Genomic DNA, 19,807 nt, shown 5'->3' with positions numbered 1-19,807 from the left:
ATGTTATTAAAAGTATATTGTTTAAACACGCTATGATAGGCTAATTTTGTGCTACAAATCGTGTTTTATTTTATAATATTTAATGGCTCTTTTGCTAATATATGCAATTATACGCTATGGATTTAATATCACTTTTATAAGCGCTATTAAAGGTCTTGTATTTGATAGTTATTTTAAGAAAAACGCTAATAAAGCATATTAGCCCTTTTGAGAGTTTTTTTTCACTAATTACTTAAGAGGATTAATATCCTCATGAAGCAAACATAGAGTAGAGAAATGTACATATTATAGGATTTGCAAATCATATATTGGATTCAAAATTGTATATAATTTTGTATTATATTTTAGGTAACACACAAAATCAATGAACAAGTTTCAAGTATGATTTGGCTAGCAACATAATACTGATAATAATACATATAGCATTCATTAACCACACAACGAACGTAGACCTAAAATATAGCTAAAACTTCATGATGATTTCAAGCTGATAATGATTAAAATGATTACTGTAAAATTATAAATATAAATGTATAACTATGAGAAATATATATCATATATGCAGAGAAAAATCAAAATAATTAAGATCATTAGTTTTTTTTAAAGACACATTTAAGATCATTAGTTGATATCATACTACAGTATTACAACTAACTTTCTACTTCTATCTAAAACAACTAGCGTATAAGTTGTAGCCATTACACATATAAAGAGATAAAGTGTTACAGTGGCCAATATCTCACTCAAGAATCAAAACTTACATGGCTATATTGGAACCAATAATTTTTTCTTCAAGTCACATACCCTCCAACTGTCTCCAGTCCATACATGCCCTTGTGCCCCCATGTCTCCTTTATTCAACGACATCTAGGCAAGACATCTAGCATGATCAAATTGTACCTGCTCCTCCTTTAATATCTCTTGATGAGGTTGCCTAGGTGGATCTCCTAGAGAAGTCTGCACCATATACAGATTTGACACCCTGAAGAACCACTTGATGTACCCGTCGACGTAGCTCCAGTCGTACTCAACTATGGTACTTTGTGCCTCCTCTGATACCATATGACGCTCATAATCATCAAACAGGGCATCCATTTGTCTACGTGTCAAAGTAGGAGGAGCAGAGACAACAAATTGTCTGGGAATGGTATGAGTGTAGTTGAACGACCACTGACGCGCTCGAGCAGAGGAGGAATAGTGAGGTGTGATCCGCAAGTCAACCATCCCGAGTATAGCACAATCTCGTCAAATGTTTGTGTCTCACGGTGATCTAAATAGTTGTTGAAGTGCATGTCCTCGGCAACCAAACGGTCAAGATACATTCTTAACGACTATGTCGCCTGAAATCACAATACCAACCAAATATAACAGGTATGTTTTCATAATATATGCTCTATGGAGCCCCACCTGCTCGTCATCACCTGTAGCCTCCTCAGCTCTCTGGAGCTCATCTGTATATACCTTTTTTAGGAATTCAAACCGAGCATGAGCCCCCATGGTTTTATCCATCTCCAACATTGTATCCGTTGGGTCAACTCAGAGATAGTCTACCATCATCAGAGTGTCTCGTCTTTGCTAATCCTCCAATGATCTAAAAGTTTTTCCCTTATCGGAAGATGTAGCAAACATGACACATCGTCGAGTATGATAGACATCTCATCAAATGGGAGATGAAATGACGAGGTCTCAGTGTGTCATCTCTCCACAAATGCATTAAACATCCCGTGGTTGATCGTAATATAACTAGTCATGCACAAGTCATTCATCCAAGATATGCGCAGAGCTTCCTGAACTCACTCCTCACTCGGCTAAGGCAAGTTACTAATCTTTTGCTTGTGGTTAATAATCTTCAGCAGATCACGGTCCTGCAAAACAATAAATCAATGTCAGAAACTTGTAAATTAAAATAAACGTAAATTACAAAGAATGAATCCAACTAATGCTACCTCTCCATCATAGATACGTCTGGAAGTATGGTCTGGGTACAGAGGAAGTAATGAAAATTTTACAGGGTCTCTTCCAAATTGATATGGTTCAGCATCCTTAGCAGTCTCACCATCCGGGGATGGAACTGGCTTAACACCATCAATAATAGGAGGTGACGACAGCTCAGAAGCATCATGCATCGGAGGTGACACTTGTGCCTTCGGTATCATCGATGACTCGGGTACCTCTGGCGCCTAAATAGGTGAAACCTGACGTTTGTGGGAAGATGAAGGAAGTGATGTGTCAGTAGGTAAAACACGTCTCCTATGGGAAGAAGAAGATGGAGAGGCATGAAGAGAAGCATGGGTCCTAGAAGTAGATGTCTCTGTATGCCCAAAGTGAAAAAAAGCCTTAGAAAATTGACTCTTCTCCTGCCACACTGATGCATACTGTGCAATCCTCCTATGTCCCAGTCTATTGTGTCTATCAGCCATAATACTTGTACGTTAAAGTAAACCAGACAATTAGTGCAAGCAAGCAAAACTACAAACAAGAAAGTAAAAAAAAAACATATTGTTATTTTATGGAGATGCATCACTAGGTAATATGAAACCAAACATTGAAAATTTTCGGAGATGCATCTTCGGATAATATGAAACCAAACATTGAAAAATTACGGAGATGCGTCTCCAAAATTTTCTTCAACTTTTCAGTTCATCAATGGAGGCACTGCAGAATTGGAAATCTCAAAATAAATGGTTTGATCGTGATTTTCAATAAACTAACATATTTTACATCACGTATAAACTAACATTCTTGCATTTCCTACTCATTTGATACCTAAATCATCATTTTTTTACTCTTTTACACAAAAACTCAAAACTTATCAAAACTTATAATTTTTTACTTCGCTTCAGCGTTGGATGATGTTTCTGATATTGATCGAAGATCCTTTGAGCTTGGTTATTTGATTTAGGAGAAAAATTTGAGAGAGTTTTGAATATTTTTAGAAAGAGGAATGAGAAGAGTTTTGACGCAATTTAAACTCTAATACATTCCGGAGATGCATCCCTGAAATAAGTTTGAAAATGCATCTTCAGGATACTTTAACGTTAATTTAGAATTGGATACGTCGAGAGATGCATCTTCATATGATTTGAAAGCATTTAAGTATTTTCATATGCTATTTAAGTAATATATATAATGCATTAAAAAATTTCCAAAATGGTGTTACATGATATGAAACGAACATCTTTAAATTTGCAAAAGAAAAATAATTAAATTTTTTGTCTCATCTCTAAAAATTATTTTATTTTTAATTAATAGCACATATTTGAATGATACTTAGTTGTAAAAAGATTAAAAAAAAATTGTTAGTTTTTAAATACTAGAGAAATTGAGTAAAAAAAATATGATACAGAAATGAAATTAATGATTAGCTGTAGAAAGTTTTACATTATTACTTCAATAACATCATATATTTGTATTATTTTATACGTTGTGCTATAGGGAAAGTATATTTATTGGCTGAATCATACTAAGAGGAAGTGATATATGAGTTTACAAGTCAACCTTAAACTAACCAACGTATTACACGAGATTTTCGCCAGGAACAACATTTCCTTCTTTTTTTTTTTTTTTTTTGTCTGTTATACCATATTTCCTTTATTTGACTAACGCAATTTCCCTCTTGTTACGTGGGAAAGTGGATTTTAAATTCTATAAATAGTTGTATCTAATGTTACTTCTCTTCATTCACAAAACATTCTCTTCAATATCAAACTACTCAAACATGAAGTTTCCTATTGTTGTTTGTATGATGATCTTGTGGGCATGTGCTTACACAGCCATGTCTCGAACATTGTATGAATCATCTATTGTTGAAAAACATCAGCAATGGATGACGAAACATGGTCGCACATACACAGATAGTTTCGAAATGAAAAAACGCTTTGAAATATTCAAAGAGAATTTAGAATATATAGAGAAATTTAACAGTGCTGGTAACAAGAGTTACAAGCTTGGCTTAAATCCATATTCTGATTTAACTAGTGAAGAGTTTATTGCTTCACATACTGGAATTAAGATTCCAAACCAACTGTCTTCCTCCAAGTTGGGGTCAAATGCAGTACTGTTCGATGTTAATGGTGATGTTCCAACAAATTTTGACTGGAGAGAACAAGGAGCCGTCACTGATGTTAAGAACCAAGGCAGATGTGGTAAGTTAAATAAAAATTATTTTCAATTATGTAGAGTTTTCAAAGATCAACGAATGAATTAAATATATTTATTAGTGTCAATGTCGTTTTCGGACGAACACATCTTTCTTCAGATTATTAAATATATGTGTTGCAGGATGCTGCTGGGCATTCTCAGCTGCGGCAGCTGTAGAAGGTATTACGCAAATCAAAACCGGTAAGTTGATCTCATTGTCTGAGCAACAATTGCTTGACTGTGATCAACAGAGCCGAGGGTGTAAAGGAGGTGATATGGATAATGCCTTCAAATCTATAATACAAACCAACGGTATCGTTAGTGAAGCGGATTATCCATACCAAGAAGTTCGTCAAACCTGCCAAATAAATGATCAGAGGACAACCGCAGCTCAAATAACTAGTTTCGTAGATGTACCTGCTAATGATGAACAGCAACTACTACAAGCTGTAGCACAACAACCAGTATCAGTTGGGATCGGTATCGGTGATGAATTTCAGTCATACAGGGAAGGGGTATATTCAGGAACATGTCGAACACCCTTGAACCATGCAGTTACAGCGGTTGGTTATGGAGTAACGGAAGATGGAACAAAGTATTGGTTGATTAAGAATCAATGGGGTAAAGATTGGGGTGAAGGAGGCTACATGAGGGTGTTGAGGGAAAATGGTGAACCTCGAGGTCAATGTGGCATTGCTGCACATGCTTCTTATCCCACTATATAGTACTTTTAAATAGTTCTTGTTGTGTTGCTATAAGTAACTATAACTGTCCTACTTTGTCTATGTTTTCCTTTTTCTGAAGCTTTTCCCTTCTTCGTGTATGTGTGTGCTTCTATTGTGATGAAATTCAGCTTATATATATATCAATCAAAGAAACATTATCATTATTATATTGGATATACATTAGAGATTGTTTTGTTCTCTATTCTTATAATACAACGGCACTTTGACATGTCTTTGTTTATCTTTCAACAAAATCAATTTTTTTCACAGAAATAAGAGAACCGTTCATTGTTACACCAGTCTCTAACTCTGAATTTTGGTGGGAGGAATAAATAGACGAATTCACCTAAAATTCCCAATTTATGGTCGGTATAAAATTTTGATGGAACATGAGAATACTCAATAAGGTTTTCTATTTTATGAGAATTTATCTTTTTACAGAGTTTAGGGAGAGATAAGGAAGAAGTAGTAGTAATAGGTTGAGTGTTTGGTTCAGGTGTTTCCATGTGTAAGTGGTTTTCTCCCTTACTTACTTTCTTTACTAATATTCACACCATATGCACCCCTTCTTGTTAACGAGGCTCTGATACCACACTGTCCGGGAGCCTCACATATCATGAAACTCAGTCTCCACTGAATCGTCATTAAACAGCCAACCATAGGCATAACACAGACTATCAATTAAAACTGATATTCCATAACAGTGAGGACCGTAGCATGGATCGAAGGTCAGATGTTTTCTGATACACAAGATCCTCAGTTGAGGCAGGTGTAGAGCATACTTGCATCTATGTGGGGGATTATGATATGAATATAGTAACTAAAGCTTTTAGGGAGAAAAAGAGAATATTTAGAACATAGTTTTTCTTGAACACACAAAGAGTTTTTATTTATGATTGCTTGATGAAAATAGCTTACAAGAGCCCTCCTTTTATAGGCAAGGAGGAGCATAAAAGACAAAAGCAATACTATTACAAGCATGGCATTATAGAAATGCCTTTTTCTAAAAGTCCGACACCCTTATCTCTAAAGCATACATAATAGAGTTACTTTTACACAAAAAGACGAGAAAATACTATTCATAAGCATGCTAATGGCCCATAAGGGACACTTGTCACCTAGTCTTTGAAAATGGGTTCATGAGATGGGGACATGTTCTGATCGGATAAGTTCTCATCAGAAAAACAATCTCCATAACGTGATGACTCATGTTGCCAGATGTCATCCATCATGTAAGTGTGATCCATCAATTTTCTATTAGCTTCTTCCACTTGTCCTTCTGAGAATTCAGCTTCCATTGGCGAGTCTGGATTCTGTTGTATGGCTTGAGTTGAGCTTTCTCCAACTTCTGGTCTTCTGAACTTTCCATGACTTATACAAGTTGTATTATCATCAAAGTTCTTTGGGTCATAAAGATTGATACAGTTGACATATTCCATTAATTCCCTTGTGATTTTTAGACTGGGAGGATAATCATCGATTGTTTCCCATAAGTGGACATAACTCTTACAATTAAGCAACTTTGTTTCTGGATCTGTCTGATAAGGCCTGTGTAGAAAGAAAACAGACTTGAGCTTGTTAATAGCTTCTAAGGCTAATCTTCTCTCTTTGACCTCGTCTATGACTGGTTTTAATTGATTCCTCCACCATTGCAATGGAGAATACCATTCAAGAGTAGTCCAAATCAAGGACTTGTGATTTTTGGGATCCATCAGGTGTTGATACATGGCTTCAGTGGGAATAAGAACGGGCATATAATACAATACTGTGGCACACCAGATATACCATAAATGGTTTTTTGTGAATTTGGCATTTGGGTTTATTAAAATTGGTAGGAGGAAAGGTGTGTCAGGGAAATAAGGAGTATGATCAGGGAGTTTATTCCTTATGATTTTTGTCATGTAATAGAAGAGATTGTTCCTGGCATATTGTTTGAGCTGAGATGGTGAAGAGGAGACTGTTATTCCTGGAGGGAGAGTTTTGGTTGTGGATGCATGATCTGGCAGTGGTTTGACCATAAGAATCAAAGGGAAAGTGTGTTTGGCTGTGATAATCTGGATAGGTTTCATAGGTCGGGATAGTAGATCCGGAATCACATTTTGGGTCCCTTTGATGTGTTTTACCGAGAAATCATATCTGGAAAACCAATCTTTGAGGCGAAGGGTTTGAGGATCCGGTGGCATCTTATTTTTAAATTCAAGGATTTTGGGAAAAGATGAATTATCCATCTGTACTTCAAACTGGTAGCCTCTTAGATGGAAGTCAAACTTTTGAATTCCCATTTTTACGGCAAGAGCTTCTTTGTAAGTAGTGTGATAGTGTTTTTCAGCTTCTTTAAATTGGCCACTGGCATGACCACAGTAGTATCTTTTCCCTTCAAGTTCCTCTATCAAAACTGCTCCCCAATAGTGATCACTAGCATCAGTCTGCAGGATTCTTTTCCCATTTCCAGGGATTTTTAGAGCAGGTGGAGTTTGTGCGATCTTCTTCAAGGCTTTTACTGCTTCGGTTTGCATTGTTCCCCACGGTGGGGGGTTTTTCTTTAACATTTGTGATAGAGGGCTTGTGTATTTCGCCAGTCTTGGAAGGAAATCTCTGATATAATTAATTATACCAAGAAATTGTTGGATTTGTTTGACAGTGAGGTTTTCATCAGGAAAGTTTAACAGTTCTTGGGCAATATGGGGTTGAGGTTGGTATTTCCCTTGGGAGAAATGCATCCCTAAAAAGTCAATCTCTGTTTGGCCTAATTGACTTTTCCTTTCAGAGAGCATAATTCCATGTTGTTGGGCTATTTGAAGAAATCGGCCCAATAGTTGTTTATGGGTCTTTTCATCTTTTGAGAACAATAGCACATCATCAATATAGATGAGGATACTATTGAGAATGGGTTCAAAAATTCTTGTCATGGCCTTTTGGAAGAGTGACGGCGCAACTTTAAGCCCAAATGGTAACACAGTCCATTGGTACTGGGCGTTGGGAATGCAAAATGCTGTTTTGCAACGATCCTCTGGATTGATACCCAATTGCCAAAATCCTGACTTAAGATCGAACTTAGAATAGATTTGGGCATCTTTGATGAAAACATTTAAGGACGAGGCCTTCGGAATGGGGAATTTATCATCTTTGAGAAAATAATTTAGAGGTTTGTAATCAATTACTAGCCTCTTTTTCCCTCTTAACTTTTCAGATCTTTTCTCCACATAAAATGCTTGACAAGCCCATTCTGATTTGGTGGGCTCTATCAGACCTTGCTTGAGCAACTGGTGGCATTCCTCCCTTGCCAATGAATAATCTGATGGACTCATTCCTGGATGAGTGGCCTTGGTTGGGTTAATATCTTCATTTAGCTTAAAAGGAAGTTGAACAAAAAAGTCCTTATTTTTCCATAGGGGTTTCGGATGGCGGAATTCTTCATGGCTGTCTGCGCAGAGTTTGAGTAGGTTGGTCTTGATTTCTTCATAACCAGCAGGGATCTTAGACAAGGAATATAGTTTCATTATTCCGGAATAAGGCTTGAATTCTCTTTTGAACTTGATTCCTGTGGGGAGAATTTGAAGCCTGTTTGCTGCTGAATAGACATCCATTCCTACTACAATATCTTTGTTTGGAAGATTACTGCCAATGACTCTGGTCCAGACGATGCAGTCGGGGAAGAATTTTATTCCTATTTTCTCCTTGGTCATTAGATCTGTCTTGAAAACTTTCCCATCTGCTGCTACAAAGTATGCGGCATGTGTTACCCATGATTCTGCTGGGAGAATGCTAGGGTTCATCATTGTAATCTGGGCCCCAGTGTCCATGTAAGCTATAACTTTCTTTGGACGTGAAAACTTCGTCGCAAGGACATGAACTTCAACACAAGGGAGAGGTGGAGTAAGAAGAGAACTTCCTATTTCTTTGAAGGAGTAAACAGGGAGATATCTGCCATCTTCTAACTCCGAAGATGATGATTCATCAGACGAAGAGTCTTGGAGGGCAAAAATTGTTTCTTCGTCAGCAGAGCTTTGCTCAGAATACAATGATTCTAAGTCTCCTTCTAAAGGTTGAAGAGAGTTAATCAGTTTTGCGGCTTTATGAGTATTATTAGGACATTCTTTAGAGAAATGTCCCTTCTTTCCACAAATAAAGCATCTCTCATTTTTCCCTTTTCCTCTAAAAGGTTTTCTTCTGAAGAACTTCATATTCTTCCTTTTCTTTCCCTTGAAGGTCCTATGAGACTTGGTGTATTTTTGTCTTTGGTGTTTCTTTTTTGTTGTACAACTGCACCTTTTGTCTTTACATTTAATCTCCAGGTAGGGTTTTCTACACGCGTGTGTGAATTTTGACTTTTGTTCTATAACTTCAGAAAATTGGTGATGAAAACTGCAAAGCTTTTCAAGTGCTTCTAGTGTCACCTGGTGAATTTGTCCAAGACTCATGGTTTGGATATCTCTTTGAGTTGTGGCTAACATTCTATGGATTTCTGGTTGGAGCTCTTGTGGTAGAGAGGAGACATAGGTATTCTTGAGACTAGGGTCATTATATCCATTAAGGACATAATATCTCTGTGCCATTCTGTGATAGTGTCTGTCAAGATCCTTTGTTTTGAGGGAACAACACTTCATCTCAAAGAATTCTTGTTTGTTCTTCCTATCAAACATCTCCATATCACCGATAAATTCACGGTGAAGCACACCAAGAACATTAGCTGTAGTTTCTAAACGGTGTAACTCATCTTGTTTGAAGGTTCCAAGATTGTGATACCATTCTTTCATTGTGCCTGTCATCCTACAGCAAAATTCTTCAATGATCTTATAGCTATCTGCACTTGTTTTCATCATCTGGGTGTCAAGCCAAGCTCCAAATTCAAGTAGTCTTTTCCTCCAGCGACTGGATGGAATGTCATCAAAGGTGAACCAGGGACCGCCATTTGGTTTAATCCTTTCAGGGATCAGAGTTTCTTCAGGGGACTCTTCTTCAAAAAAGGAATCTTCCTCTTTTATATTTGCCATGAAGAGTCTTGGGATATAGTTGTCTTCAGATTCTGATTTTGAGGAAACAGATTCTGGTGTTTCATCAGTAGATGTTTCCTGATCAGAGTTATTGTCACTATCTGTCGAGGACTCATCTTCCTTGTGTGCCGATGTTTCAGCAAGGTGGTGATTTTTCTGGGAAGATTCGTACTTTCTGGTGATCGCCATGGCTTGGAAACCTTTATCTAGAGTTTCTTCTTCCTTTTGGATTTTTGGAGGAGGTGTTTCAGGGATATCCTGAGAGTCTGAGGATGAGGCGCTTAGGCAGGAAGCTTTGCCTTTTGTCTTGGAGGTCGAGGGAGTTGAAGTTCTAGTAGATTTTGGCCTGTAAGCTGTAGGTATGTATCTAGCCTGCTCTGGTGGTGATGAAGCATAGGTAGGGTAGAAAGGAGAAAGCCTTTCTGGTTGTTTAAAATATGTAGGAAAAACAGGAGGGTCAAAGAAAGAGTTTTCAACGGGCTTGGGCTTTCTTTCATGAGAGGCTCTTAAGAAATCATCTATCTCTTTTACTTGGCCTTGTAGATTTCTGATCTCTCTTTCCTTTTGGTCAAAGGTTTTGCCAAAAGTTCTTTCTTCTAACATCTGCCGCAAATCACGATCTAGTTGAGATACTTGGGCTTTTAAGCTCCTGTAGTGCTTCTGCATTTTTTGGGATAAAACCTTGAGATTATCATCTGTCTCATCAATTTTCTCAGCAATCTTATCTACCCTTTTGTCAAGGCTCTGGAGAATCTCATTTTGAGAAACCATGTTTTCAGATTGCCAGTTTAGCACTTCTTCAGCTTGGGTTAAAGGCTTAAGTTTCCCATCGGGCTGGACTTCACTGGGATGAATGAAGGGTTTAGATGTTCTGCCTGTGATTGGATCCATTTTCCTTTCCAGGGAAGGAAATTGTCGTTCGTACTCTGGAGTTGCAGCTGAGTACATAAAACAAGGAATTGGTTGGACGACAGTTGGAGGATGTAGTGGCTTACAATGGTCTGTTGGTGACCATGTAACAAGGGTTGGATCATCAGGTGGTAACAATCCTTCTTTCCTGAGGATTTTTAGTCCTTCTTCGTAGATAGAGAGGGGTTTCTTTTTCCCATGGATTCCTAACCATGGACCATTGTCTGGATCAAATCTTCTTTGAGGAGGTGGAGAGGGTTTACACCTCCCCTTTTTATTTGTTTTGGGAAGAATGATATCTCGGTCAATATCATTGTCGTGCATCCAGCAGTCACAATCTGAGTCACATCTGGTAGGATCAACATCCCAGATGAAGTGGCCATCTATTTTATCAGTGTAGATGGGTTTTCCTTCTGATGTAACAGCATGGACAGGACACCAGTCTTCTTTTAAAACTGGTTGGATCATCATTGTCTGGAAGATTGGAGATATTGAAGTCGACCCTTCGTCTGGCTTTTTGAAAATCGTCTTGACCCTCTTGTCAATAGATCTTCTGAAAGTAGCCTCTTGGGATTGGATAGGCCTTCTATCAACATGAAGTCTCTCGTAGTTGGTTATCCATTCAAGTGGAATTAGTTGAGTTAACTCTTCCCTTGTAATTCTTCTCGGAATTTGAACTATAGAGGGTATGTCTTCTTCTCTATTGGTGACAACCAATAGTGAATCAGAGGAGCAACCTGAGAGAGGAAGATCTATCGAGTGATTCTGTAAGCGGTATATTATCTGGTGATGGAGAGTGGCTGACATAGCTTCTGGTACTTGGTCAGTTCCAGTGATTTGAACCTGTACTTTAAGTCTCGTGGATAGAGTATTATCACTGAGACTCACGTTATAATTAGGAAAAATGGTGAGGACGACACTTCCTGCATGCAGCGTGGTGAGAACAGTTCCTAACACAGCTATGGAATATTAGTAAAGAAGGGGTGCATATGGTGTGAATATTAGTAAAGAAAGTAAGTAAGGGAGAAAACCACTTACACATGGAAACACCTGAACCAAACACTCAACCTATTACTACTACTTCTTCCTTATCTCTCCCTAAACTCTGTAAAAAGATAAATTCTCATAAAATAGAAAACCTTATTGAGTATTCTCATGTTCCAGAAGATGCTCAAATTTCCGAAACAATACCTCCTCTATTAAGTCCGTACAACATCTTCAAAAGACAAAGAAGTGTTACCAGATCCATCCGAAATCTTATCTCTTCAAACCGCCCTCATATGAAAGAATATGTCCAGTCGTCTAGACTAGACCAATGTAGCTTAAGAGCTACGAACCAGGAGCAGTACGTAGATTTGGAGATTCCCACCATATGCACCCCTTCTTTACTAATATTCCATAGCTGTGTTAGGAACTGTTCTCACCACGCTGCATGCAGGAAGTGTCGTCCTCACCATTTTTCCTAATTATAACATGAGTCTCAGTGATAATACTCTATCCACGAGACTTAAAGTACAGGTTCAAATCACTGGAACTGACCAAGTACCAGAAGCTATGTCAGCCACTCTCCATCACCAGATAATATACCGCTTACAGAATCACTCGATAGATCTTCCTCTCTCAGGTTGCTCCTCTGATTCACTATTGGTTGTCACCAATAGAGAAGAAGACATACCCTCTATAGTTCAAATTCCGAGAAGAATTACAAGGGAAGAGTTAACTCAACTAATTCCACTTGAATGGATAACCAACTACGAGAGACTTCATGTTGATAGAAGGCCTATCCAATCCCAAGAGGCTACTTTCAGAAGATCTATTGACAAGAGGGTCAAGACGATTTTCAAAAAGCCAGACGAAGGGTCGACTTCAATATCTCCAATCTTCCAGACAATGATGATCCAACCAGTTTTAAAAGAAGACTGGTGTCCTGTCCATGCTGTTACATCAGAAGGAAAACCCATCTACACTGATAAAATAGATGGCCACTTCATCTGGGATGTTGATCCTACCAGATGTGACTCAGATTGTGACTGCTGGATGCACGACAATGATATTGACCGAGATATCATTCTTCCCAAAACAAATAAAAAGGGGAGGTGTAAACCCTCTCCACCTCCTCAAAGAAGATTTGATCCAGACAATGGTCCATGGGTAGGAATCCATGGGAAAAAGAAACCCCTCTCTATCTACGAAGAAGGACTAAAAATCCTCAGGAAAGAAGGATTGTTACCACCTGATGATCCAACCCTTGTTACATGGTCACCAACAGACCATTGTAAGCCACTACATCCTCCAACTGTCGTCCAACCAATTCCTTGTTTTATGTACTCAGCTGCAACTCCAGAGTACGAACGACAATTTCCTTCCCTGGAAAGGAAAATGGATCCAATCACAGGCAGAACATCTAAACCCTTCATTCATCCCAGTGAAGTCCAGCCCGATGGGAAACTTAAGCCTTTAACCCAAGCTGAAGAAGTGCTAAACTGGCAATCTGAAAACATGGTTTCTCAAAATGAGATTCTCCAGAGCCTTGACAAAAGGGTAGATAAGATTGCTGAGAAAATTGATGAGACAGATGATAATCTCAAGGTTTTATCCCAAAAAATGCAGAAGCACTACAGGAGCTTAAAAGCCCAAGTATCTCAACTGGATCGTGATTTGCGGCAGATGTTAGAAGAAAGAACTTTTGGCAAAACCTTTGACCAAAAGGAAAGAGAGATCAGAAATCTACAAGGCCAAGTAAAAGAGATAGATGATTTCTTAAGAGCCTCTCATGAAAGAAAGCCCAAGCCCGTTGAAAACTCTTTCTTTGACCCTCCTGTTTTTCCTACATATTTTAAACAACCAGAAAGGCTTTCTCCTTTCTACCCTACCTATGCTTCATCACCACCAGAGCAGGCTAGATACATACCTACAGCTTACAGGCCAAAATCTACTAGAACTTCAACTCCCTCGACCTCCAAGACAAAAGGCAAAGCTTCCTGCCTAAGCGCCTCATCCTCAGACTCTCAGGATATCCCTGAAACACCTCCTCCAAAAATCCAAAAGGAAGAAGAAACTCTAGATAAAGGTTTCCAAGCCATGGCGATCACCAGAAAGTACGAATCTTCCCAGAAAAATCACCACCTTGCTGAAACATCGGCACACAAGGAAGATGAGTCCTCGACAGATAGTGACAATAACTCTGATCAGGAAACATCTACTGATGAAACACCAGAATCTGTTTCCTCAAAATCAGAATCTGAAGACAACTATATCCCAAGACTCTTCATGGCAAATATAAAAGAGGAAGATTCCTTTTTTGAAGAAGAGTCCCCTGAAGAAACTCTGATCCCTGAAAGGATTAAACCAAATGGCGGTCCCTGGTTCACCTTTGATGACATTCCACCCAGTCGCTGGAGGAAAAGACTACTTGAATTTGGAGCTTGGCTTGACACCCAGATGATGAAAACAAGTGCAGATAGCTATAAGATCATTGAAGAATTTTGCTGTAGGATGACAGGCACAATGAAAGAATGGTATCACAATCTTGGAACCTTCAAACAAGATGAGTTACACCGTTTAGAAACTACAGCTAATGTTCTTGGTGTGCTTCACCGTGAATTTATCGGTGATATGGAGATGTTTGATAGGAAGAACAAACAAGAATTCTTTGAGATGAAGTGTTGTTCCCTCAAAACAAAGGATCTTGACAGACACTATCACAGAATGGCACAGAGATATTATGTCCTTAATGGATATAATGACCCTAGTCTCAAGAATACCTATGTCTCCTCTCTACCACAAGAGCTCCAACCAGAAATCCATAGAATGTTAGCCACAACTCAAAGAGATATCCAAACCATGAGTCTTGGACAAATTCACCAGGTGACACTAGAAGCACTTGAAAAGCTTTGCAGTTTTCATCACCAATTTTCTGAAGTTATAGAACAAAAGTCAAAATTCACACACGCATGTAGAAAACCCTACCTGGAGATTAAATGTAAAGACAAAAGGTGCAGTTGTACAACAAAAAAGAAACACCAAAGACAAAAATACACCAAGTCTCATAGGACCTTCAAGGGAAAGAAAAGGAAGAATATGAAGTTCTTCAGAAGAAAACCTTTTAGAGGAAAAGGGAAAAATGAGAGATGCTTTATTTGTGGAAAGAAGGGACATTTCTCTAAAGAATGTCCTAATAATACTCATAAAGCCGCAAAACTGATTAACTCTCTTCAACCTTTAGAAGGAGACTTAGAATCATTGTATTCTGAGCAAAGCTCTGCTGACGAAGAAACAATTTTTGCCCTCCAAGACTCTTCGTCTGATGAATCATCATCTTCGGAGTTAGAAGATGGCAGATATCTCCCTGTTTACTCCTTCAAAGAAATAGGAAGTTCTCTTCTTACTCCACCTCTCCCTTGTGTTGAAGTTCATGTCCTTGCGACGAAGTTTTCACGTCCAAAGAAAGTTATAGCTTACATGGACACTGGGGCCCAGATTACAATGATGAACCCTAGCATTCTCCCAGCAGAATCATGGGTAACACATGCCGCATACTTTGCAGCAACAGATGGGAAAGTTTTCAAGACGGATCTAATGACCAAGGAGAAAATAGGAATAAAATTCTTCCCCGACTGCATCGTCTGGACCAGGGTCATTGGCAGTAATCTTCCAAACAAAGATATTGTAGTAGGAATGGATGTCTATTCAGCTGCAAACAGGCTTCAAATTCTCCCCACAGGAATCAAGTTCAAAAGAGAATTCAAGCCTTATTCCGGAATAATGAAACTATATTCCTTGTCTAAGATCCCTGCTGGTTATGAAGAAATCAAGACCAACCTACTCAAACTCTGCGCAGACAGCCATGAAGAATTCCGCCATCCGAAACCCCTATGGAAAAATAAGGACTTTTTTGTTCAACTTCCTTTTAAGCTAAATGAAGATATTAACCCAACCAAGGCCACTCATCCAGGAATGAGTCCATCAGATTATTCATTGGCAAGGGAGGAATGCCACCAGTTGCTCAAGCAAGGTCTGATAGAGCCCACCAAATCAGAATGGGCTTGTCAAGCATTTTATGTGGAGAAAAGATCTGAAAAGTTAAGAGGGAAAAAGAGGCTAGTAATTGATTACAAACCTCTAAATTATTTTCTCAAAGATGATAAATTCCCCATTCCGAAGGCCTCGTCCTTAAATGTTTTCATCAAAGATGCCCAAATCTATTCTAAGTTCGATCTTAAGTCAGGATTTTGGCAATTGGGTATCAATCCAGAGGATCGTTACAAAACAGCATTTTGCATTCCCAACGCCCAGTACCAATGGACTGTGTTACCATTTGGGCTTAAAGTTGCGCCGTCACTCTTCCAAAAGGCCATGACAAGAATTTTTGAACCCATTCTCAATAGTATCCTCATCTATATTGATGATGTGCTATTGTTCTCAAAAGATGAAAAGACCCATAAACAACTATTGGGCCGATTTCTTCAAATAGCCCAACAACATGGAATTATGCTCTCTGAAAGGAAAAGTCAATTGGGCCAAACAGAGATTGACTTTTTAGGGATGCATTTCTCCCAAGGGAAATACCAACCTCAACCCCATATTGCCCAAGAACTGTTAAACTTTCCTGATGAAAACCTCACTGTCAAACAAATCCAACAATTTCTTGGTATAATTAATTATATCAGAGATTTCCTTCCAAGACTGGCGAAATACACAAGCCCTCTATCACAAATGTTAAAGAAAAACCCCCCACCGTGGGGAACAATGCAAACCGAAGCAGTAAAAGCCTTGAAGAAGATCGCACAAACTCCACCTGCCCTAAAAATCCCTGGAAATGAGAAAAGAATCCTGCAGACTGATGCTAGTGATCACTATTGGGGAGCAGTTTTGATAGAGGAACTTGAAGGGAAAAGATACTACTGTGGTCATGCCAGTGGCCAATTTAAAGAAGCTGAAAAACACTATCACACTACTTACAAAGAAGCTCTTGCCGTAAAAATGGGAATTCAAAAGTTTGACTTCCATCTAAGAGGCTACCAGTTTGAAGTACAGATGGATAATTCATCTTTTCCCAAAATCCTTGAATTTAAAAATAAGATGCCACCGGATCCTCAAACCCTTCGCCTCAAAGATTGGTTTTCCAGATATGATTTCTCGGTAAAACACATCAAAGGGACCCAAAATGTGATTCCGGATCTACTATCCCGACCTATGAAACCTATCCAGATTATCACAGCCAAACACACTTTCCCTTTGATTCTTATGGTCAAACCACTGCCAGATCATGCATCCACAACCAAAACTCTCCCTCCAGGAATAACAGTCTCCTCTTCACCATCTCAGCTCAAACAATATGCCAGGAACAATCTCTTCTATTACATGACAAAAATCATAAGGAATAAACTCCCTGATCATACTCCTTATTTCCCTGACACACCTTTCCTCCTACCAATTTTAATAAACCCAAATGCCAAATTCACAAAAAACCATTTATGGTATATCTGGTGTGCCACAGTATTGTATTATATGCCCGTTCTTATTCCCACTGAAGCCATGTATCAACACCTGATGGATCCCAAAAATCACAAGTCCTTGATTTGGACTACTCTTGAATGGTATTCTCCATTGCAATGGTGGAGGAATCAATTAAAACCAGTCATAGACGAGGTCAAAGAGAGAAGATTAGCCTTAGAAGCTATTAACAAGCTCAAGTCTGTTTTCTTTCTACACAGGCCTTATCAGACAGATCCAGAAACAAAGTTGCTTAATTGTAAGAGTTATGTCCACTTATGGGAAACAATCGATGATTATCCTCCCAGTCTAAAAATCACAAGGGAATTAATGGAATATGTCAACTGTATCAATCTTTATGACCCAAAGAACTTTGATGATAATACAACTTGTATAAGTCATGGAAAGTTCAGAAGACCAGAAGTTGGAGAAAGCTCAACTCAAGCCATACAACAGAATCCAGACTCGCCAATGGAAGCTGAATTCTCAGAAGGACAAGTGGAAGAAGCTAATAGAAAATTGATGGATCACACTTACATGATGGATGACATCTGGCAACATGAGTCATCACGTTATGGAGATTGTTTTTCTGATGAGAACTTATCCGATCAGAACATGTCCCCATCTCATGAACCCATTTTCAAAGACTAGGTGACAAGTGTCCCTTATGGGCCATTAGCATGCTTATGAATAGTATTTTCTCGTCTTTTTGTGTAAAAGTAACTCTATTATGTATGCTTTAGAGATAAGGGTGTCGGACTTTTAGAAAAAGGCATTTCTATAATGCCATGCTTGTAATAGTATTGCTTTTGTCTTTTATGCTCCTCCTTGCCTATAAAAGGAGGGCTCTTGTAAGCTATTTTCATCAAGCAATCATAAATAAAAACTCTTTGTGTGTTCAAGAACAACTATGTTCTAAATATCCTCTCTTTCTCCCTAAAAGCTTTAGTTACTATATTCATATCATAATCCCCCACATAGATGCAAGTATGCTCTACACCTGCCTCAACTGAGGATCTTGTGTATCAGAAAACATCTGACCTTCGATCCATGCTACGGTCCTCACTGTTATGGAATATCAGTTTTAATTGATAGTCTGTGTTATGCCTATGGTTGGCTGTTTAATGACGATTCAGTGGAGACTGAGTTTCATGATATGTGAGGCTCCCGGACAATGTGGTATCAGAGCCTCGTTAACAAGAAGGGGTGCATATGGTGTGAATATTAGTAAAGAAAGTACGTAAGGGAGAAAACCACTTACACATGGAAACACCTGAACCAAACACTGTATATATATAAATAAGAATTTCATACATACCATGTATATATATAAATTAAACTTGTTATATATAAATTAAACTTATAACAAGGAAGAAAAACTATTGTTGTTAGGGTTCATAACAAGATAAGAAGACATTGTCCAACGTGATCGAATGTCATTTATATATTCTTGTGAGAATTGTGATATGCCGCTAAACTCATATAATTACAACAAATTTTAAACTATGATAAGTTAATAACAACAACATTATCTTAAGAAATATATATAAATTACATATATTTAGATTAAGCTAATACATCATGCTTAGTCCATCCATTTGCAATATCTCTAGAGACAATATCAAATATTTGTTTCTTAATGCTCCTCTATTCCAATCACTTCTACCAATATGTCCCGAAGACATTGTGGAATAAAGAAACCGACTTTGGATTGTTCAACTGGTACATTCTATAACACATATAAAATTTTATCTTTACAAAATTGATTTAACTAAAATAAATATTGTTGAAAAAAGTATCTACTTACAATCTTTTCAGCCACTTCTAGGAATACATATTTCAAAGTAGAGGGTAGTATTTTCAATTCAATAGGCGCTTTTTCGTCAATAACCTCCTTCTTCAAGTCTTCTTCCTCTACTTCCCACGGTTGTAGGTCGTCTAAATTATCAAGTTCCTTTAAGCATTCCTCAAGAGCTAGCTCTTCTTCAACGGTGAAAACCTCCAATGAGTCGTCAAGAGCTAACTCCATAGGAGATATCTCATGAATATGCTTTGAAACTTCCAAAATAGCGTCTTCGGTCACATCGATGTGAAAGCTATCATTTCTATCTTTTGAGTGCTTCATTGCTTCGAATAGATCGAACGTTACTTCCTCATTTTGGACTCTGACCTTCATTAAACCGTCATCAACATCTATCATCATTCGCGCGGTCTTCATGAATGGTCGGCCCAAGATGAGCGGAGCATCATCATCTTCCTCCATATCAATAACAATAAAATCGACCGGGAAAAAGAATTTGTCGACTTTAACCAAAACATCTTGGGCTACCCCATGAGGATGGGTTGTCGACTTATCCGCCAATTGCAACGTCATTCGGATGGACTTAATTTCGATGTTGCCAAGCCTCTTTATAATAGACAAAGGTATAAGATTAATGCTCGACCCCAAGTCAATTAGTCCCTTCCCGACATAGATATCTCCAATTTTAACTGGCAAAGTAACTCTTCCCGGATCAACCTCTTTTTTTGGAAGCGTCCTTTGAA

At 38.3% G+C, this 19,807-nt stretch overlaps 2 protein-coding genes across 2 annotated transcripts in view; one reads left to right on the top strand and one right to left on the bottom strand.

The window, feature by feature from the left end:
• The first annotated feature begins 3,385 nt into the window (after positions 1-3,385).
• LOC127081000 (zingipain-2) lies at positions 3,386-5,023 on the top strand. Its single transcript, XM_051021289.1, has 2 exons — positions 3,386-4,145; positions 4,282-5,023. The coding sequence occupies exons 1-2, from the start codon at positions 3,665-3,667 to the stop codon at positions 4,863-4,865; spliced, it is 1,065 nt and encodes a 354-aa protein (XP_050877246.1). The 5' UTR covers positions 3,386-3,664; the 3' UTR covers positions 4,866-5,023.
• A 160-nt stretch (positions 5,024-5,183) lies between these two features.
• The window catches only part of LOC127080982 (uncharacterized protein YNL011C), a 110,314-nt gene continuing 95,690 nt past the window's right edge, over positions 5,184-19,807 (bottom strand). The window contains exon 13 of the mRNA XM_051021278.1: positions 5,184-5,211. The gene's annotated coding sequence lies outside the window, so the exon portion shown is untranslated. The remainder of the gene's footprint in view (positions 5,212-19,807) is intronic.

Source organism: Lathyrus oleraceus, chromosome 1 (genome assembly GCF_024323335.1).
Source record: "Lathyrus oleraceus cultivar Zhongwan6 chromosome 1, CAAS_Psat_ZW6_1.0, whole genome shotgun sequence".
Lineage (NCBI taxonomy): Eukaryota > Viridiplantae > Streptophyta > Magnoliopsida > Fabales > Fabaceae > Lathyrus > Lathyrus oleraceus.
This window is presented reverse-complemented; position numbering and strand designations above follow the sequence as displayed.